The sequence below is a fragment of the Geotrypetes seraphini genome, chromosome 5 (assembly GCF_902459505.1).
Source record: "Geotrypetes seraphini chromosome 5, aGeoSer1.1, whole genome shotgun sequence".
Taxonomy (NCBI): domain Eukaryota; kingdom Metazoa; phylum Chordata; class Amphibia; order Gymnophiona; family Dermophiidae; genus Geotrypetes; species Geotrypetes seraphini.
The window spans coordinates 165,342,764-165,358,741 of record NC_047088.1 but is presented as its reverse complement, the minus strand read 5'-3'; the positions used below and the strand labels follow the sequence as shown (position 1 = coordinate 165,358,741).

Genomic DNA, 15,978 nt, shown 5'->3' with positions numbered 1-15,978 from the left:
AGGCCCAAAAATGAGTAGCGGGAAGGTCCCATCTGGCCCTGAGCTGTTCAAAGGTAGGAAAAATCCCCCTGCCCGTCTCATGAATATGGCGTAAACTGACACAGCCCCGTAACTCCCACAGCTTAAATCCCGAGGCGCCCATCCCCGGGGGAAAGGCAGCATTACCAACCAAAGGAAGAAAAGGAGAAGCCTGAGGGGTACGGCATTGTCTCCAGCGCCACCACCTCCACGCCATGCGCAGGGGACGCAAAAAAGCGAACCGAGGACCCGCCCCCATCACCCTCCGCGACTCCATATGCAGCAGGGAAAGAAAGGAGTGGGGTTCGCACCACGCGGACATCCAGCCCGATGGGGAAAATCTACAGTCTCCCGTAATACCTTCATGCACAAACCGTATCAAAGACGCCACATTATACAGCCGAATATCCGGCAAATTCAAACTCCCCCAATCCGGACATCCAAGGATAGAGTACTGGAGCTAATTCTGGCTGCCTTGTTCCGCCAAATAAAAGAGCTCAAGATAGATTTAAAAGCCCGCTCATCTTTGGTAGTGATCCACAAAGGAATAGTCTGTAATGGATACAACAGTTTAGGGAGCAAAACCATCTTAAATAAAGCCACCCGCCCCCATAAGGTCAGGGGCAAATCTTTCCACTTGACGCAAAGGGCACAGATAGCCTCGAGATGGCGAAGAACATTATAGCGATATATAAGAGAGGGTTGTGTGCTCAGATAAACCCCCAAATAGCGCATCGGCTTCCGTACGGGTGGAATGGGAAGCCCAGCATGCCAACATTCCAGGCGCTCGGACGCTAAAGGAAGTAGTTCAGATTTGGCACAGTTGACTTGAAGGCCCGAAATATTCCCAAAGGCCTGAACAACCTGTAGGGCCCTGGGCAGGTGAAGCGAAGCATCCTCGAAATAGAGGAGAATGTCATCCGCAAAAAGATTAAGGCGACTCTCTCGCGCTCATATCCGTATGCCCTGGATAACTGGATCCGATCAAATTTTAACCGCCAAAGGCTCAATAGCAAGGAGAAATAGAAGCGGCGACAACGGGCAGCCCTGACGCATCCCTCTCTCCAGGGGGAAAGGGGTGGTGAGATGACCATTTACCAGAAGTCGAGCTCAGGGAGAAAAATAGAGACTACGAACCCACTCCAAAAAGGCGCCGCCCAGGCCATAGCGGCCCATGACCCAAAAAAGGTACGACCACGAAATGCTGTTGAACGCCTTTTCCATATCTAGGCCAACTATAGCCGCTTTACTATTTCCCCCCCCGCCGAGAGTGAATAGCCATAAGTGCTTGGGTCAAGTTCATAGAAGCGTATCTACCAGGCACAAAGCCCACCTGATCCTCATGGATGAGTAGGTGCAGAAAATTGTTCAAACGCTTCGCCAGTATAGCGGCCAACAGTTTCGCGTCTTGATTAAAAAGGGAGATGGGCCTATAGGATCCCACCTGGGAGGAGTCCTTTCCAGGTTTGGGCAGTAGAACAACATGGGCCATATTATAGCTGTCGAGGGCTCTCTGGGAATGTGAATTATTATAAGCCGCCCCAAGAGATGGCGCGATGACTTCCGATAAAATCTTGTAATATTCAGGCCAATAGCCATCTGGGCCCGGAGATTTGGTAAGTTTGAGCCCCTTGATACCCATGGACACTTCCAAGCTGGTGATAGGGGTGTTCAGCTGGTGGATCTGTGCGGGCGCGAGTTGGGGAAGCATGACGTCCTGGAAGAACAAATCTCTCTTCCCGTCTTCGAAAGGTCGATGGGCGTACAACTCCCGATAATACTTCACAAATTGTTGATGAATAGCAGCTTCTGTGGAATGCCTCCGACCCTGCAAATCTGTAATGGACGTGATCACCTGCTTCTTGCGGGATGGTCGAATTAAGCGTGCTAGTAAGCTACCCGCCTTGCCTCCCCAGCGGTGAAGGCGATAGCGATGAAAGTAGATATCCCGTTCCGTTTGAGCTGATAGAATAAGATCTACTTGCTGCCGAAGTTCCTTCAATCTAGCTTTATTTGTAAGGGACAAACTACTCTGATGTCTGCGGCGTAACATTTGCAGTTCGCCTGATAACTCCAGCAACTCCCGCTCTTGTCGCCGCCTCCTGCCCGCAGTATAGGCTATTATAAAGCCCCGAATAACGGCTTTGGAGGCCTCCCAAAAGAGGCTCGGATCAATGTCGGGCTGGAAATTATTATCATAGTACTCCAACCACCTATCGCGGAGATACCTGCAAAAAGTAAGGTCCTTGTACAGATAACAGGGGAATCACCAGGTGCGTTCCTTGGGGTCCGCCGTAATCTGAAGAGAAAGCAATACCGGGGAATGATCCGACAAGGGTGCGTCTACAATGTCAACATCGGCGACCACCGGGAGTAGGGAGGAGGACAGCAGAAAGTAGTCTAAACGAGTATAAAGATTATGGGGGTTAGAAAAAAAAGTATAAGTGTGTTCTATAGGGTGTAACACCCGCCAGATGTCCAATAGCCCGAGTTGATGAGTGAGAAAATTCACCCCTTTACCACCATGGCCCCGCGGAAAAGTCTTCGGGGGAGCACTATCCAAGGTGGGATCAGCAGTGATATTAAAGTCCCCACCAAGCACAAATTGGTAGCCCGGGTACTGTGTCAGCTGTGCCATCAACCCCGAAAAAAAAAGATGAGAGTAAATATTGGGTGCATATATATTACAAAGCACCAATTTATGTCCCCATAACTCCCCCAATACCAACACAAATCTACCCTCCCCGTCCTGGACAACCTTAAGCAAATGAAAGGGCAGCTGCCTGTGGATCAAGATAGCAACCCCCCGATGGCGGCTACTGTACGAAGAATAATAGACTTCACCCACCCAGTCCCTTAATTTCTCATGCTCTACGTCTCCTGCAGGAAAGCTATATCTACACGTGCCTTTCGCATCCAGGTCAACACCTTCTTCCTTTTGATAGGGGAGTGAATCCCATCCACATTAAGGGTGGAAAGTTTCAATTGAACCATACTCTACGAGCCCATGGTGGTGAGAGAGAAAATGCACGTCCAACCCGCAAAAAATTGGGGATGGACCCCCCCAGTCAGGTCCCTCCCCCACAAACCAATAGAGAATCATACCCTCCGGGATTTCCAAAAAATTGCAAAGCAGATCCAGAAAGGAAACCAAACCTCACACTCTCAGGCTAGCCATCATACAACCCCCATGCACACTAACATACACCCAGCCCCATGCATACCCCCCTTCGCACTCCCCCCACCCACCCTCAATCCCAACCCCCTCCCAAAAACACATCAGCAAAACAGCCCACTGACCACCCTAAGGAACCAAAATAGTACATACAGTCCCCCCAGCCCCCCTCTCCCCCCATCAACAGAAATCAGGAGCAAGATGTCCAAGCTTGTCAGCATACAAGAGGTCCAGCACCGGAACGATATCCGGGGGGGGGGGGGGGGGATCAGGGTAAAAAAACAAAACAAAAAAAAAAAACCCATAGCCAGATCAAACAAAGTTCTCCCCCCAGAAACGAGGACTGAAGATGACATCAGGCCGGACTGTCCCCAGACAGAAAAACAGGAAAAAAAAGAGGCCTGCAGCAGGCAGCTAAAAAAATAACTGCCCAAAACTAGAACTAGGCTTCACCAGGAAAGCTGATGCCAGGATAATCGGGTCCAGTCCAGGTGCAAGACCCACGGCGTGTATGAGGGTCCCCAGTCAGGGCACCGGTAACTTAGCCAGAAAGAACTGAAGATCCGCAGGGGTGTCCAAGGTAACCGTCCCGTTATGCTGAATACGAACTTTGGCAGGGTATTGAAGTGCGAATCGAATCCCCCTCAAATGTAATTGAGTGCAGTATGGAGTAAGGGCTCGTCGACGTTCGGACAGCTGGGCGGAGAAATCCTGGAACAGCAGGAGCTTAGAGCCTTGGTAATCCAAAGTGCGGGTCTTGCGATAGGCGTCCATGATTTTTGCCTTAGTAGCATAATTGAGAAAGCATGCTATCACTGGCCTAGGTCGTGTGCCGTCCGCCCGCGGTGCTCCGATGCGATGGGCCCGTTCCACCTGCACCTGACCCAACGTGGCAGCTAAGCCCAGGGTCTGCGGTAATCAGGTCTCTAGCAGCTGTCCCAATTCTGCGTCTTTAACCGTCTCTGGTAGCCCGATCAGACGGAGATTCTTCCGGCGTCTGTGATTTTCAGCGTCCTCTGCCCGATCCGCCAAAGTTTTTACCTTGGTCTCCAGCAGGGCAATACGCTGCTCTGCCGATTCAGCCCAGTCCTCCTGGGCCGAAATCCTGTCCTCAGCCTGGTCAAGTCGCGCTGCATGGCCGGCTATACTGTCCTTTACCTCTTCCAGGACAGCATGGAGTTTGGACAGCTTTTCGTCGAGCAATGTAGATAAATGGCGGACAGACACCTGCATATCGTCCTCATGCTGGGGTGTGCTGCATGGCGCCGCATTGGATGCCACCATGATGGAAGTCTGGACAGGCTTATCTTTACCAGGGCGCGTCGCTTTAAGAGGCATAACTGCCTATCCCCGACACGAAGAGCTCTGGAGAATCCTTCTTAGGTAAACAGGGACTCTGCAAGGGGTAATAGTACCATCCGAAAAAAGAGAGATGGCTGACAAGCAATGATAATCGGGGTTGTAGGCGGAGAAGAAGCGGAGCTCGAGCTCGAGACGTGTGCTCACAGCGCTGCCATCATGTGACCCCCCCCCCCGTGGTGTGTATTGTTATCAATAAAATTGTTTGAAAGTAAACATGTGATGTCATCTTAAATTCAATATGTGTATGAATTGGCAACCAATGAAGAGAAACCAGGATAGGAGTCATATGCGATTACCATGATTGCTTAAAGATCATGTTAGCTGAGATATTCTACAATAGTTAAAATCTCTTATAGTTCCTATTTGTTAAACTCGTATATATAGTGTTACAGTAATGTAAATGAAACAGAATTAGCTGTTGAGTCAGCCTTGCAAAGCTTTCCTCATGAAATAAGATTTGGATTGCTCTCAGCTTATATAATGTAAAAAATACCTTTTTACACAAATTCTGAATCTGCAAACCAAATAACAAAAAAGAATCTAACACAATACCTAATATTTTTGCTGATTTCTGAACTGATTTTGAACATGACCTACTCCTACTGGAGCATTGGTTCAGGACCTGGCAACTAAGTTTCAATGCCAAAAACTGCAAGGTCATGCACCTTGGCAGCAAAAATCCATGCACGTCTTACACCCTAAATGGTGAGACCCTAGCAAGGACTGTAGCAGAACGAGACTTGGGGGTGATCATTAGTGAAGACATGAAGTCTGCCAATCAAGTGGAGAAAGCTTCATCCAAAGCTAGACAAATCATAGGTTGTATCCGTAGAAGCTTCGTCAGCCGTAAGCCCAAGGTCATAATGCCTTTGTACAGATCCATGGTGAGACCCCATCTGGAATACTGTGTACAGTTCTGGAGGCCACATTACCAAAAAGATGTGCGGAGAGTTGAGTCGGTTCAGAGAATGGCCACCCGGATGGTCTCAGGACTCAAGGATCTCCCGTATGAGGAACGGCTGGATAAGTTGCAGCTATACTCACTCGAGAAACGCAGAGAGAGGGGAGACATGATCGAGACGTTCAAATATGTCATGGGCCGTATCGAGGTGGAGGAAGATATCTTTTTTCTTAAAGGTCCCACGGCAATAAGAGGGTATCCATTGAAACTCAGGGGTGGGAAATTTCATGGTGACACCAGAAATATTTCTTCACCGAAAGAGTGGTTGATCGCTGGAATAGTCTTCCACTAGAGGTAATTGAGGCCAGCAACGTGCCAGATTTTAAGAAAAAATGGGATTGGCATGTGGGATCTCTTCACGGAGGGAGTTAGGAGGTGGGACATTGGTATGGGCAGACTAGATGGGTCGTGGCCCTTTTCTGCCGTCAATTTCTATGTAATATAATCTCCCCAGTTTGTAACACAACACTGTCAGGAATTGATTGTCCATTCTTTTTAAAGCAGAGAATATCACCCCCCAGCCCTTTTACAAAACCGTAGCATGGTTTTTAATGCGGCCACGTCGGTAATTGCTCTGATAATCATAGGAATTCTATGAGCTTTTGAGCTGTTACCACTGCAGCCCAGCTGGTGCTAAAAACTGCATTATGTTTTTGTAAAAGGATAGGGGTGGGGGGTAATTTTTGATGCATTCAGTTTAGGGTTGTGAGAATTAGCCCAGTCATTTAGAGCCGTGAATAAGAGTATGCCCAGTGAGTGACTTTTTAAATGTTAGGTCACTATTTTGATTGGAGAATGTCAAACTCTGAAGATTGGAGACTGTCAATTTTCTCTACCATTATTAGTACCATTGTACCAGTCAGTGCAATCTGTTAGATCGCAGGAGCAAGGAATACTCCCTCATGGAGATATCCAAATTGAATGGAAATACATAGTTAGGCACTTTCAGTGGCAGGCCTGAATATCAGCATTCAAAGAAAGAAGTATGGTATATTGCTCTAGCAGTTAACAAATATTATCCATTGAAAAGATTAGGTAATACAGTGGTGCCTCACACAACGAACTTAATTCGTTCCAGGAGCAAGTTTGTTATGCGAAAAGTTCGTTGTGTGAAACGCGTTTTCCCATAAGAATACATGTAAAACAAAATAATTTGTTCTGCAGCCCTGTTTTCCCATAAGAATACATGTAAAACAAAATAATTCGTTCTGCAGCCCTACATTTCCCTCCCTCCACCTCACCTTATATGCAGAGTTTGCCAGCTTTCTTTTTCACCCAGCCGCACGCTTTCAAAAAGCTGTGCACGCGCAGCTGCTGGAGTTGATCAATGTTCTCCTCTCCTGCAACTTCCGGTTTCCGGTTGCGTCAGAGGAGAAGATTGAACAACAGAGCATGCGCGCATGTGCTGCTCTTTGAAAGTGTGTGGCTGGCCGAAAAAGAAAGCCGGAAAACTCGGCATTTAAGGTAAGGTGGAGGGAGATGATGGAACACTGCATTCAGACAGGAGGGTGCTGCTGTTCCCGGCTCACATTAGGAAGCGGCGAGAGTAGTTCCGTCCCCCCCCCCCCCCGGGCCCCTCGGGCGACTTCGTTGTGTGAAACGAAGTTTGTTATAGGGAGCAAGACAAAAAGTTCGTTATGCGCAGCGTTCGCTGTGCGAGGCGTCCGTTATGCGAGGCACCACTGTATTTTGTTTGCTAATTGCATAACATATGTGTATAGTTCATTAGAGGACCCTTTTGCTAAGGTACCATAATCAGTTATTGCACAAATTAATGTGCAATGTTAGACCATGAGCATGGTAACTGTTATTGTGCAGACATGACAGTATATCCTAATTCATGCATTGAGGGGGAAATTCTATATATGGTGCTGAACATTAGGTGCTACTTCCATGCCAAATTTTCTGCGTGAAAAAGCATTCTAATAGATGTAGGGTGCCAAAACAGGGCAAAACCCATCAAATCCATAGGAAAACACTGTACATGCCCATTTATAGAATAGTGTGTGTTTTTGTGTAGATCTGAATGGACAGGTCAGGAGTGTTCCTTTAAAATACATGAAGTGTTTTACAAATTGTGAGATCTGCACCCAACTTATGCCTGGTTTCAGTTGGTGTAACTCCATGCACCCAAAATTGAGCATGAATTCTGATGCTATGCGCTATTCTTTAAAAAGCACCAATCCCAGAATGCCTGTTATAGAATACCGTTCAGTGCCAATTATTTTTGGTTCCAAATTTTGAACACCATTTACAGAATTAACTCCTAATTGTATGCTAAGGGGTTCATTAAAAAAAAAAAAAAAAAAAAGACATCCAAAAAATGACATAAATTGGCACTTGGACATTTTAATTGCCAAAACGTTCAGGTAACGATTTTCAGAACCAACTTCCTAGACATCTTGCTAGGCTTTTTGTTTGAAGTGCATCCAAAGTTCAAGGGGACTCGGAGGCATGTTATGGGCGATATTTGGGTATGCTTAGCACTTGGACGTCTTGCTGCAATAATCAAACATTTCCCAAGATGTTCAAGATGCCATTTAGACATCCTGATCTAGACCTGTTTTAAACGCGTCTAAGGATTAAGTCATGAAAATTACACACTTCCCCAGTGGTCAATGACTCCCTCATGCCCCTCCCCCCAGATGTGAAAGTATCAGTATTTCTAGTGCAAAGCATATAGTAGGCTTGACAAGTAGCTTTCTTCCATTCACCCATGAAGACTGCAGAAGGAATCATCTACAGTTTTCAATTCTGCCGCCTTATGTTACTGGGCAGAGCCTCAGTTTTTCCTTCTCCATTCAAGTAGAAAAGGTGTCTTTTCTTCTGCTTTGCATCTGATTTATGATTTTTGGGGGGTTTTATCCGATGTTTGAGGCTTCAGATGTTCCCAAGATTTCTGGGATAGCTCTGCCTGGGAAAAGATATAGTCTCTGAGAGGGCTATAGTTGGCGGGAGGGGAGTAGAGGAACAACCCTTGTGCAAGGCACCTACCTAGCCGGCATGCACTAATTCATATCATAGCTTGGGGCATGTTTCCCTAGGAGCTCGGCTCACCCCTGATTTATCAAGTGCTTGAATGCAGGCTGTAGTGGGTACCTACTGCACCGCCCCCACCCCCGGAAGATGTGTGAAGAGCTAATGAGATTGAGGGTTTCAGGCTTTCAGAGCCTGTCTAAAAGGAAGCCCAAAGAGACAAGTGGCTGAAAAATTATCTATGCTTGTCTGAGGCAGAAATCTCCATTGTTCAGCTGCAGTGTGAGCTGATACAATCACATCACGAAGCAGTTCTATGAGTACTGTCTATGGGAGACTTTGGGGTGGTTCAAGAACTGGACTTTTGAGGGTTTCTGGGGCTTCCCCCTCTATCAGAATCACTTTTCTTAAGTTCTGGAAGTTTTATATAGCTCTTCCAGGCCATTTTCAGGCACCAAAACACTGCCATGACAGCCATACTTGATTTTCCAGGTTTTTTTCAAAAGCCTCTATCTACCCCCCAAACACCTTATTTTTTATAATAAATGATTTTTTATAGGCTCCCCAGGCCTTTCCCTTTCTTACCCCTGTATTGTGCCAGCTTAGGACTGGATGGTTGGCTGAGAAGCATCCATGTGCCAGATGCTACAGGGCATGTGAGGGGGGCAGGAGCATTGGGTTCAGCCCCCTCTGGTCCTTCTAGGGTCTTTTAGTCACAGTAAGCTCATTTGTTGGGGCATAAATTCTCCATAGAGTCCTTGAATGGTGACTCGATGTTGGCAGTGAAACGCAAATGCAGAGACACCTCTGAACCCATGAGGGCACAAAAAGTTCACCTGCAGAGATCCTTAGGAGATCCAGGACATGGGTTTGACTCTGAATTTTTAAGTTTGATGTTGGAAGCTTATGTGAAGTATAAAGCATCTGCACAGTCTGGAGTATCACCGGTGGTGGCACATGGGGGTTTAACTTTTGCAAAGGGCAGTTCCTCAGCGAAAAGTTTTGCTGCAGGAACCAGAGGTCCAGTTGATAAAGGAATGGGGAAGACTGGGAATTAGGGTCAATGCCTTTATTCCCTCAAAGTAAATTCTCAGATTTGGAGGATTCTGGGTCTCAGGTAGGTGATAACTGCCAAAAGTCTATGGCAGCTCTAGACCAGGGAGAGGACCAGGGTGTGCAGACCTTTCAAACTGGCTGACTTAATGGAAGTCATTACAGTATCTCTTAGAGAGTTAAAGCTGGAACTGCTGCAGAATTCCACAGCTCAAATTTTGCTCATGAACAGCTCTGAGACCTAGTCCACATTTCTTCCTTCACATCCAGAGATAACCATGATGCTGATAGAGAACTGGGAGATGCCAGAGGGCCCTCTGTGGTTTACCAAGGCTGTGACAAAGTTGTACCCAATGGCTCCTGATTTTCAACAGTTTTTGCCTCACCCAAGGTGGATTCATTAGTAGCACAAATCACTAATCATAGTTCACTCCCTAGTAAGGGAGGAATGATAATAAAGGATGCACAGGATCGCAGGGTAGACTTGGTCCTCAAAAGACAGTTTGAGGCTTTACCTCTGAGTCTGAAAGTGGCAGATGTGGCTTCCTTTGTGATGTGCACTAGAAGATGCTTCCATGGAGGAGAACATAAACCCTCAGGAGGGGGTACTTTGAGGGTGAATTATTTAGCAGACATTCTATATGACAGTTTTAATAATAATTGTTGTAATTTGAATCTGTACAATTTTTATTCTAGATAATTCTGAGGTATTTATTAAGTTCATTATTGTACTAGCTAAGTTTCATTACATTTCTTCTAAATAACCCTACCCCCACCCTCTTTTATGAAGCAGCGTTAGGCATTTTTATCGCCAGTTGCAGTGGTATTAGCTCCTACGCTCACTGATGTCCCAGTTTTTGTGCCAGACATTTTTATCTTGTTTCATTATCCAGGAAAAATGTCCAAATTCTGGGCCCATCCAGATACCATCTAAAACATGCCTCCAACATACCCTCTTGTGATTTAGACAAAATGCAGAGAAACCATCCCAAACCTGAGTTTTGAAAATTGCAATTTGATGTTTTCCCTTGAAAACCTCCATCTGCCACTTTGTGTCACATTTGACGTCTTTTTCTTTTGAACATGAGTGCCTAGTTATTTAAACAAATACTGGGAAAATAAATTATTTTTGGTGAAATCTAAAATGAGTTTCAAGTACATCAGTGCATCTCCATTGATCTATTAGGAGCAGATTGCAGCTGAAAGACATATCAAATTAATTGATTTATGATAGCTACATAAAGGGCCTCTTTTATCAAGCCAAATAATGCGGGCTGGTGCAGTAAATGCACCAAAGCCCATAGGGATTTAAATGGCTTCAGTGCATTTACTATGCAGCATGATAAAAGGTCCACAATGCTTTGTGGATATGCTAGTTGTTGTTGATCAGTTTCATTGTTTTACTCATTTGTTTCAGGGCCTCTGTGCACAGACATTTTACGGTCACATGCATTCCTGCAACGATGCCACATTTAATTTGAAGGTAAGTTTCCTGAATGAATTATTTTCTACTTTCTTTTTACATCTTAAATAAATTTCAATTTCCATTACTGACTTTATGGGATGTTCAATATCTTTTTCAGTAAATTTACCACAGATCTTTCCTGCATGTATAGTTTATATCACTTGGTGAAAAATCATATTATTAAATATTGCAATGTCATAGGAAAATAAAGGGTTATTGAGCTCACATTATTTTCCTATGACATTCCTCCAGTTACATGTGTGACATGGACACATTTGCATTCACATGGTAATTCGATATTAAAGACACTAGAAAAATCATTAAGGCTGTCCTGCAAAGTTCTTACTTTTTAGCATGCACAAAATATCTTACACGCATGCTATAATTTAAATTATAGACCTTTTGGAGGGCAATTCTACAGTATGAAAAGTCCCCTATTCTTATGTGCCATGAAGGTACCTATCTGGACTTAAGAGGCAAATTCTGTAAATGGCATCTCTATTGTAGGCAGTGGTAGGTGTCTAACCAGCCAATCAAGATGCACATTTTCTTAAAAAAAAAAAAACAAACACCGAGGCAGGCACCTACACTGTAAGTGTCTGTCATGAGTGCAGGGAGACGCGTTGGGACACTTAAGCTCGCCCAAGAGTGGGTGTGGACATGGTTTTGTCCAGAATTACCCATGGGCAAGCTTAAGTGGCCCTAGGCATCTCTCTAGGGCCGCTATAGATACCTGAAATGTAGGCCAGCATATTGTGGCCGCTCAGCTAATCGCAGCAAGGATATTTCCTTGCCATGATCAGCTGATGGCAAGGGATCAAGCGCAATTCTCTAACCAGGACCTGTGATATGGGCACCGTTAGGATGCCAGTCTGCAATTCGCAGCTACTTCTTAAGCGGCTGCTGAGACCAACGTCCTATACAGAATTTCCCCCTTACTGTATAAAGAAAAGAGGATGCCTAATTTTCTTTATAGAATACTAGTATAGATGCCCATTTTGGTGTCACCATTCTCTGACATCACTTCCGTGCCCCGTGCCTAGGAAGTGATGGCAGAGGGATAGCTGATATGATGCGGGCAATAAGTTTGTGCTTTTGCTTACACCTGGAAAATTAAAAAGGTACAGGAGAAGAGAAGGGTGGTGTGTGCGCTGCAGGATAGGGTGAGGGTCGGGAAGGATTGGGGACAGAGAAGAGGGCAAGGGAGGGGCACCACCGCCCCGGGCACCACTCACCCTCGCTACACCACTGGGTAGGGGACTATTGATATTGATGATTCTTTCCAGGATTCTACTTTCTGTTTCCCTTCCTGTATTCTAAGCTTCTCCGTTTTTATGGTTGCTTCTTGCTGAGTATAAAACACCCATGCTTTGCCCTCCTAATAAAGAAGACAAGCTTATTTCATGAGGTGAATACTCAGCTACCATGAGTTACCTCTTCCAGTAAAGGCCCTGACCTAACATCTCATGATTTTACTTCTTAATGAAGTCTATTATTAATCATATTTTGCTTTACGTTCATGAACATGATAATAATAAAGGAAACATCTGCGGATGCTCAAGGCCTGGGAGTTCACGTTCTCTCCGAGATAGAACGTGAACTCGTAGGCCTTGAGCATGCGCAGATGCTCAAGGCCCAGCAGAAGAGGAGGCCGATCTTCGGGCACTGGCACCAACGCACAGGACATGCCGGTGCCAGTGCCCAAATGACGGTAAGAAGCGGCGGGGGGGTGCCCAATCACATCGGGGGGGGGTCGGATTGCGGCGAGGGGGTGCCCAATTGCGGTGGGGGGGTGCCAGATTGCGGCGGGGGGTGCCAATCGCGTTGGGGGGGTGCCGGATCGCGGTGGGGGGTGCCTAATCGCGGCGGGGGGTGCCGAACCACGAGGGGGGGTGCTGGATCGTGGGGGAGAGGGTGCCGGATCACAGGGGAGCCATCGGGGGAGCAATGCCGGTTCTCGGGGGGGGGGGGGAACGTATCAAAGCGAGTTTCCATTATTTCCTATGGGGAAACTCACTTTGATAAATGAGCATTTTGGATTACGAGCATGCTCCTGGAACGGATTATGCTCATAATCCAAGGTACCACTGTATTAATACCAAGGAAAATCCCCTGTCTTGGTTTCTGTTTAGATCATCTAGTAGAGATACAAGGACCATTTCTGTTTCAGTTGTTACCTAATTTTATAAGAGACCATTTGCGCATGTAATTCAGCATCTTGAAAAAAATGGTTTATAAAATTACCTTCATACTATGCATGCTCCTCCAGGTGTTGCTACAATTCTGCACAAAGTATTGATTATGCCACCACACATGGCCATCATACTCATTTCCATTGCAATTGGTATAAGTATACTTTCCCTGCATAGATTATTTTCATATAATTTGTTTGCTGCATTGGATGTAAACATATTTTTACATATGCATTGAGACTCTAACGATTAGTTCACAGCTCTAGCATGCAGCCTGTTGCATCAGTTCTAGAGTGGCTGAATATGGCAGGTTAGTAACAGACAGCTAGATACCCAGCAGAGATGTTTTAATTACAGTGATGTGTATGTCTAGCAGTGCTATAGAAATGATAAGTAGCAGTAGTAGTAGATATATTTATAACTAGTAAAGCTTAGCTTCCTAAATCCCAAAATTGCCAAACCTTGTGAAAGCTGGAACTTTTTGAAAATGTGTACCTAAATAATGATGGCTGTATTTAGTCCTGCTTGAGGTAATTATTATAAAACATTTGCATAGGTAAATAAGTTTGCCTATCAAGATACAAATGTCAGTGCGGTTTATTTTCAGATAATGTATTAAAATGAATGTCTTTAATAAACTATAATTAATTAAGGGAGAACCATGACATGGTGAGAATTCTCAAGATAAGAATATTGGTTTAATAAGTAGCACTCCAACTTGCATTAAAATGTGAGTTCAGTAAATCGGTTGACACACTGAATGAGTGAATTAATAGAAAAGGAAGAGCCAGGGTGATGCTGATTAAATGGAGGAAGGAGAATAATTTTCAAAACAATAATTGCAAAGATATTAATTAACTATATACTAAGCAAGCTAGGCAGTAGAACTTGTGGTAAAAATGTGTCAGCTGTCAAATTATTACAGAAAATAATTATTCCTATGTTTTTGCAGTTGAAAGATAAAATTAGCGCAGATGTGCTAGGTCCACTTTAATTAAGATATGTCAGCTATTTCACATTTAGGGGTCTCTCGGGGAGTTTCTCACTTCGTAGGGTTGGTAAGGCTGGTCAAGAGGTAGGGGGTGATTCCAGGAGAGGTTAGGGAAGGCCGTTCTACTTGGATGGCTCCAAGCTTGAGGGATTGTCCGAAGACCTTGAGGCAGCAGGCGCTCTGGTGTCTCTCTATGTTTCGTCTTCCCCCCTCCCAATTTGTCAGCACCATTTGGTTGACCTTTCAGGGTAGACTGTACATTCACGCTAATCTGAAGTGCAGGTCGTTGTCAGATAGGAACTGCCCAAGGGGAGAATGCCAAGGGAAATTGGAAACCATGGATCATTTCCTGTTTTCTTGTCCATTCACTTTGGAGGTGGGGAGGAGGGTGGCTTGAAGGCTGGGGTTTGGGTATGGGTGCTTTGGACAACTGTCTTACACTGATTGGGTCTATGGATGGAGGTCTTTTGAGGGGGTTCATGTGTACACATTTTTCTTGATTTTGGCTGTCATGAAGTTTTATTTATGGATGTCACGTTGTCAAGTATCCATTCGACAGCAGTTCCTGATGCCAGAGACTGTTTGCTCTGACATTATTGAGGATGTCTATAAAGTTGCAGAAGATGAGTGAGCCAGGTATTATGAAGCTCAATGACAGACTCTGTGGATGGTGGTGCGCCTTAATAGGGTGCTAGATTGATGCTTGGACTAACCGGGTCTAGATTAGTCAGACCATTTTTTGGTATTAGTTGCAGTTTGGTTTTCATTGGTTAGTTTCCTTTGTATTAGCTATGCTGGGGAGGGATTGTTAGCAGGTAGAAGGTTGGGGATGGGATAGGTTATGTTCTTCTATATTTGTATTTCTGATTGGTCTTCCTTTTGGTACTGCTTTGTCTTGTATTTGTTGTAAGTTTTTAAAATAAATAAAAGAACTTTCTCAGAATGCACTGGAAGGCCCACCATTCGGAAGAGGTGGGCCTGCTGGTCAGAGGGAGTGGGCAACACTCGGGCTGGCCTTCTACAAAAAGGTACAGGGGAGGGTACAGGTGAGTTTCAGGGAGTGGGTGGGTTTGGGATGGGTGCTGGCAGGAAGAATTGGGCATCCCTCCTGCCAGGAATGTTAGCAGGGGTTGACGGCAGGAGGGATTGGGCATCCCTCCTGCCGGTTGTGTTAGGGGGGCTGCCAGCAGAAGAGATTGGACATCCCTCCTGCTGGGTGTGTTGCGGGGGTGGGGGCAGGAGGGATTGGGCATCCCTCAGGGATGTTAGCGGGGAGGGGGGTGCCGGCAGGAGGGCGTGGGCATCTCTTCTGCTGACTGATTTGCGGTGGGGTTTGGGGGTTCCCTGTCGCAGCCACTCAGCCAATCAAGGCAGGGAAATTCCCCCTCCCCATCAGCTGAGCAGCTGGGACTCCCCAAAGCCGTGATTCTGTAACTGGCCCCCAGAACCTGGGTGCCGGTTACAGAATCGCAGCTTTGGAAATTCTCTGACATTCAGTTGATGGGGCAGGAGGGAATTCCCCTGCCGCAATCGGCTGCTGCGGTCTAGGCAAAGATAGGCAGCTGAAATATAGGCCAGGGTTACCCAGGCCTACATTTCAGCCATATATCTTGGTGTGATTCACGCCTGGTTAGCCGCTTTAGATCGTCTAACGCCACTTCAGAAGTTGCAATGTCAGAGGGAAGGCTTCCAGGTAAGGCATGGGACGTGCAAGTTGCAATTAGTACTATTATGGGGGCGGGGTCTGGGGTGGAGATTGGGTAGAGATGGGTGGGATCTGGCCCA

At 45.9% G+C, this 15,978-nt stretch overlaps 1 protein-coding gene across 3 annotated transcripts in view; it reads left to right on the top strand.

Moving 5' to 3' along the window:
* SPAG16 (sperm associated antigen 16) overlaps nt 1-15,978 on the top strand; it is a 695,820-nt gene that overhangs the window by 387,161 nt on the left and 292,681 nt on the right. For all 3 annotated transcript variants that reach the window (XM_033946736.1, XM_033946735.1, XM_033946737.1), the window contains exon 14: nt 10,963-11,028. In XM_033946736.1, coding sequence (XP_033802627.1) covers nt 10,963-11,028 — 66 coding nt within the window. The remainder of the gene's footprint in view (nt 1-10,962; nt 11,029-15,978) is intronic.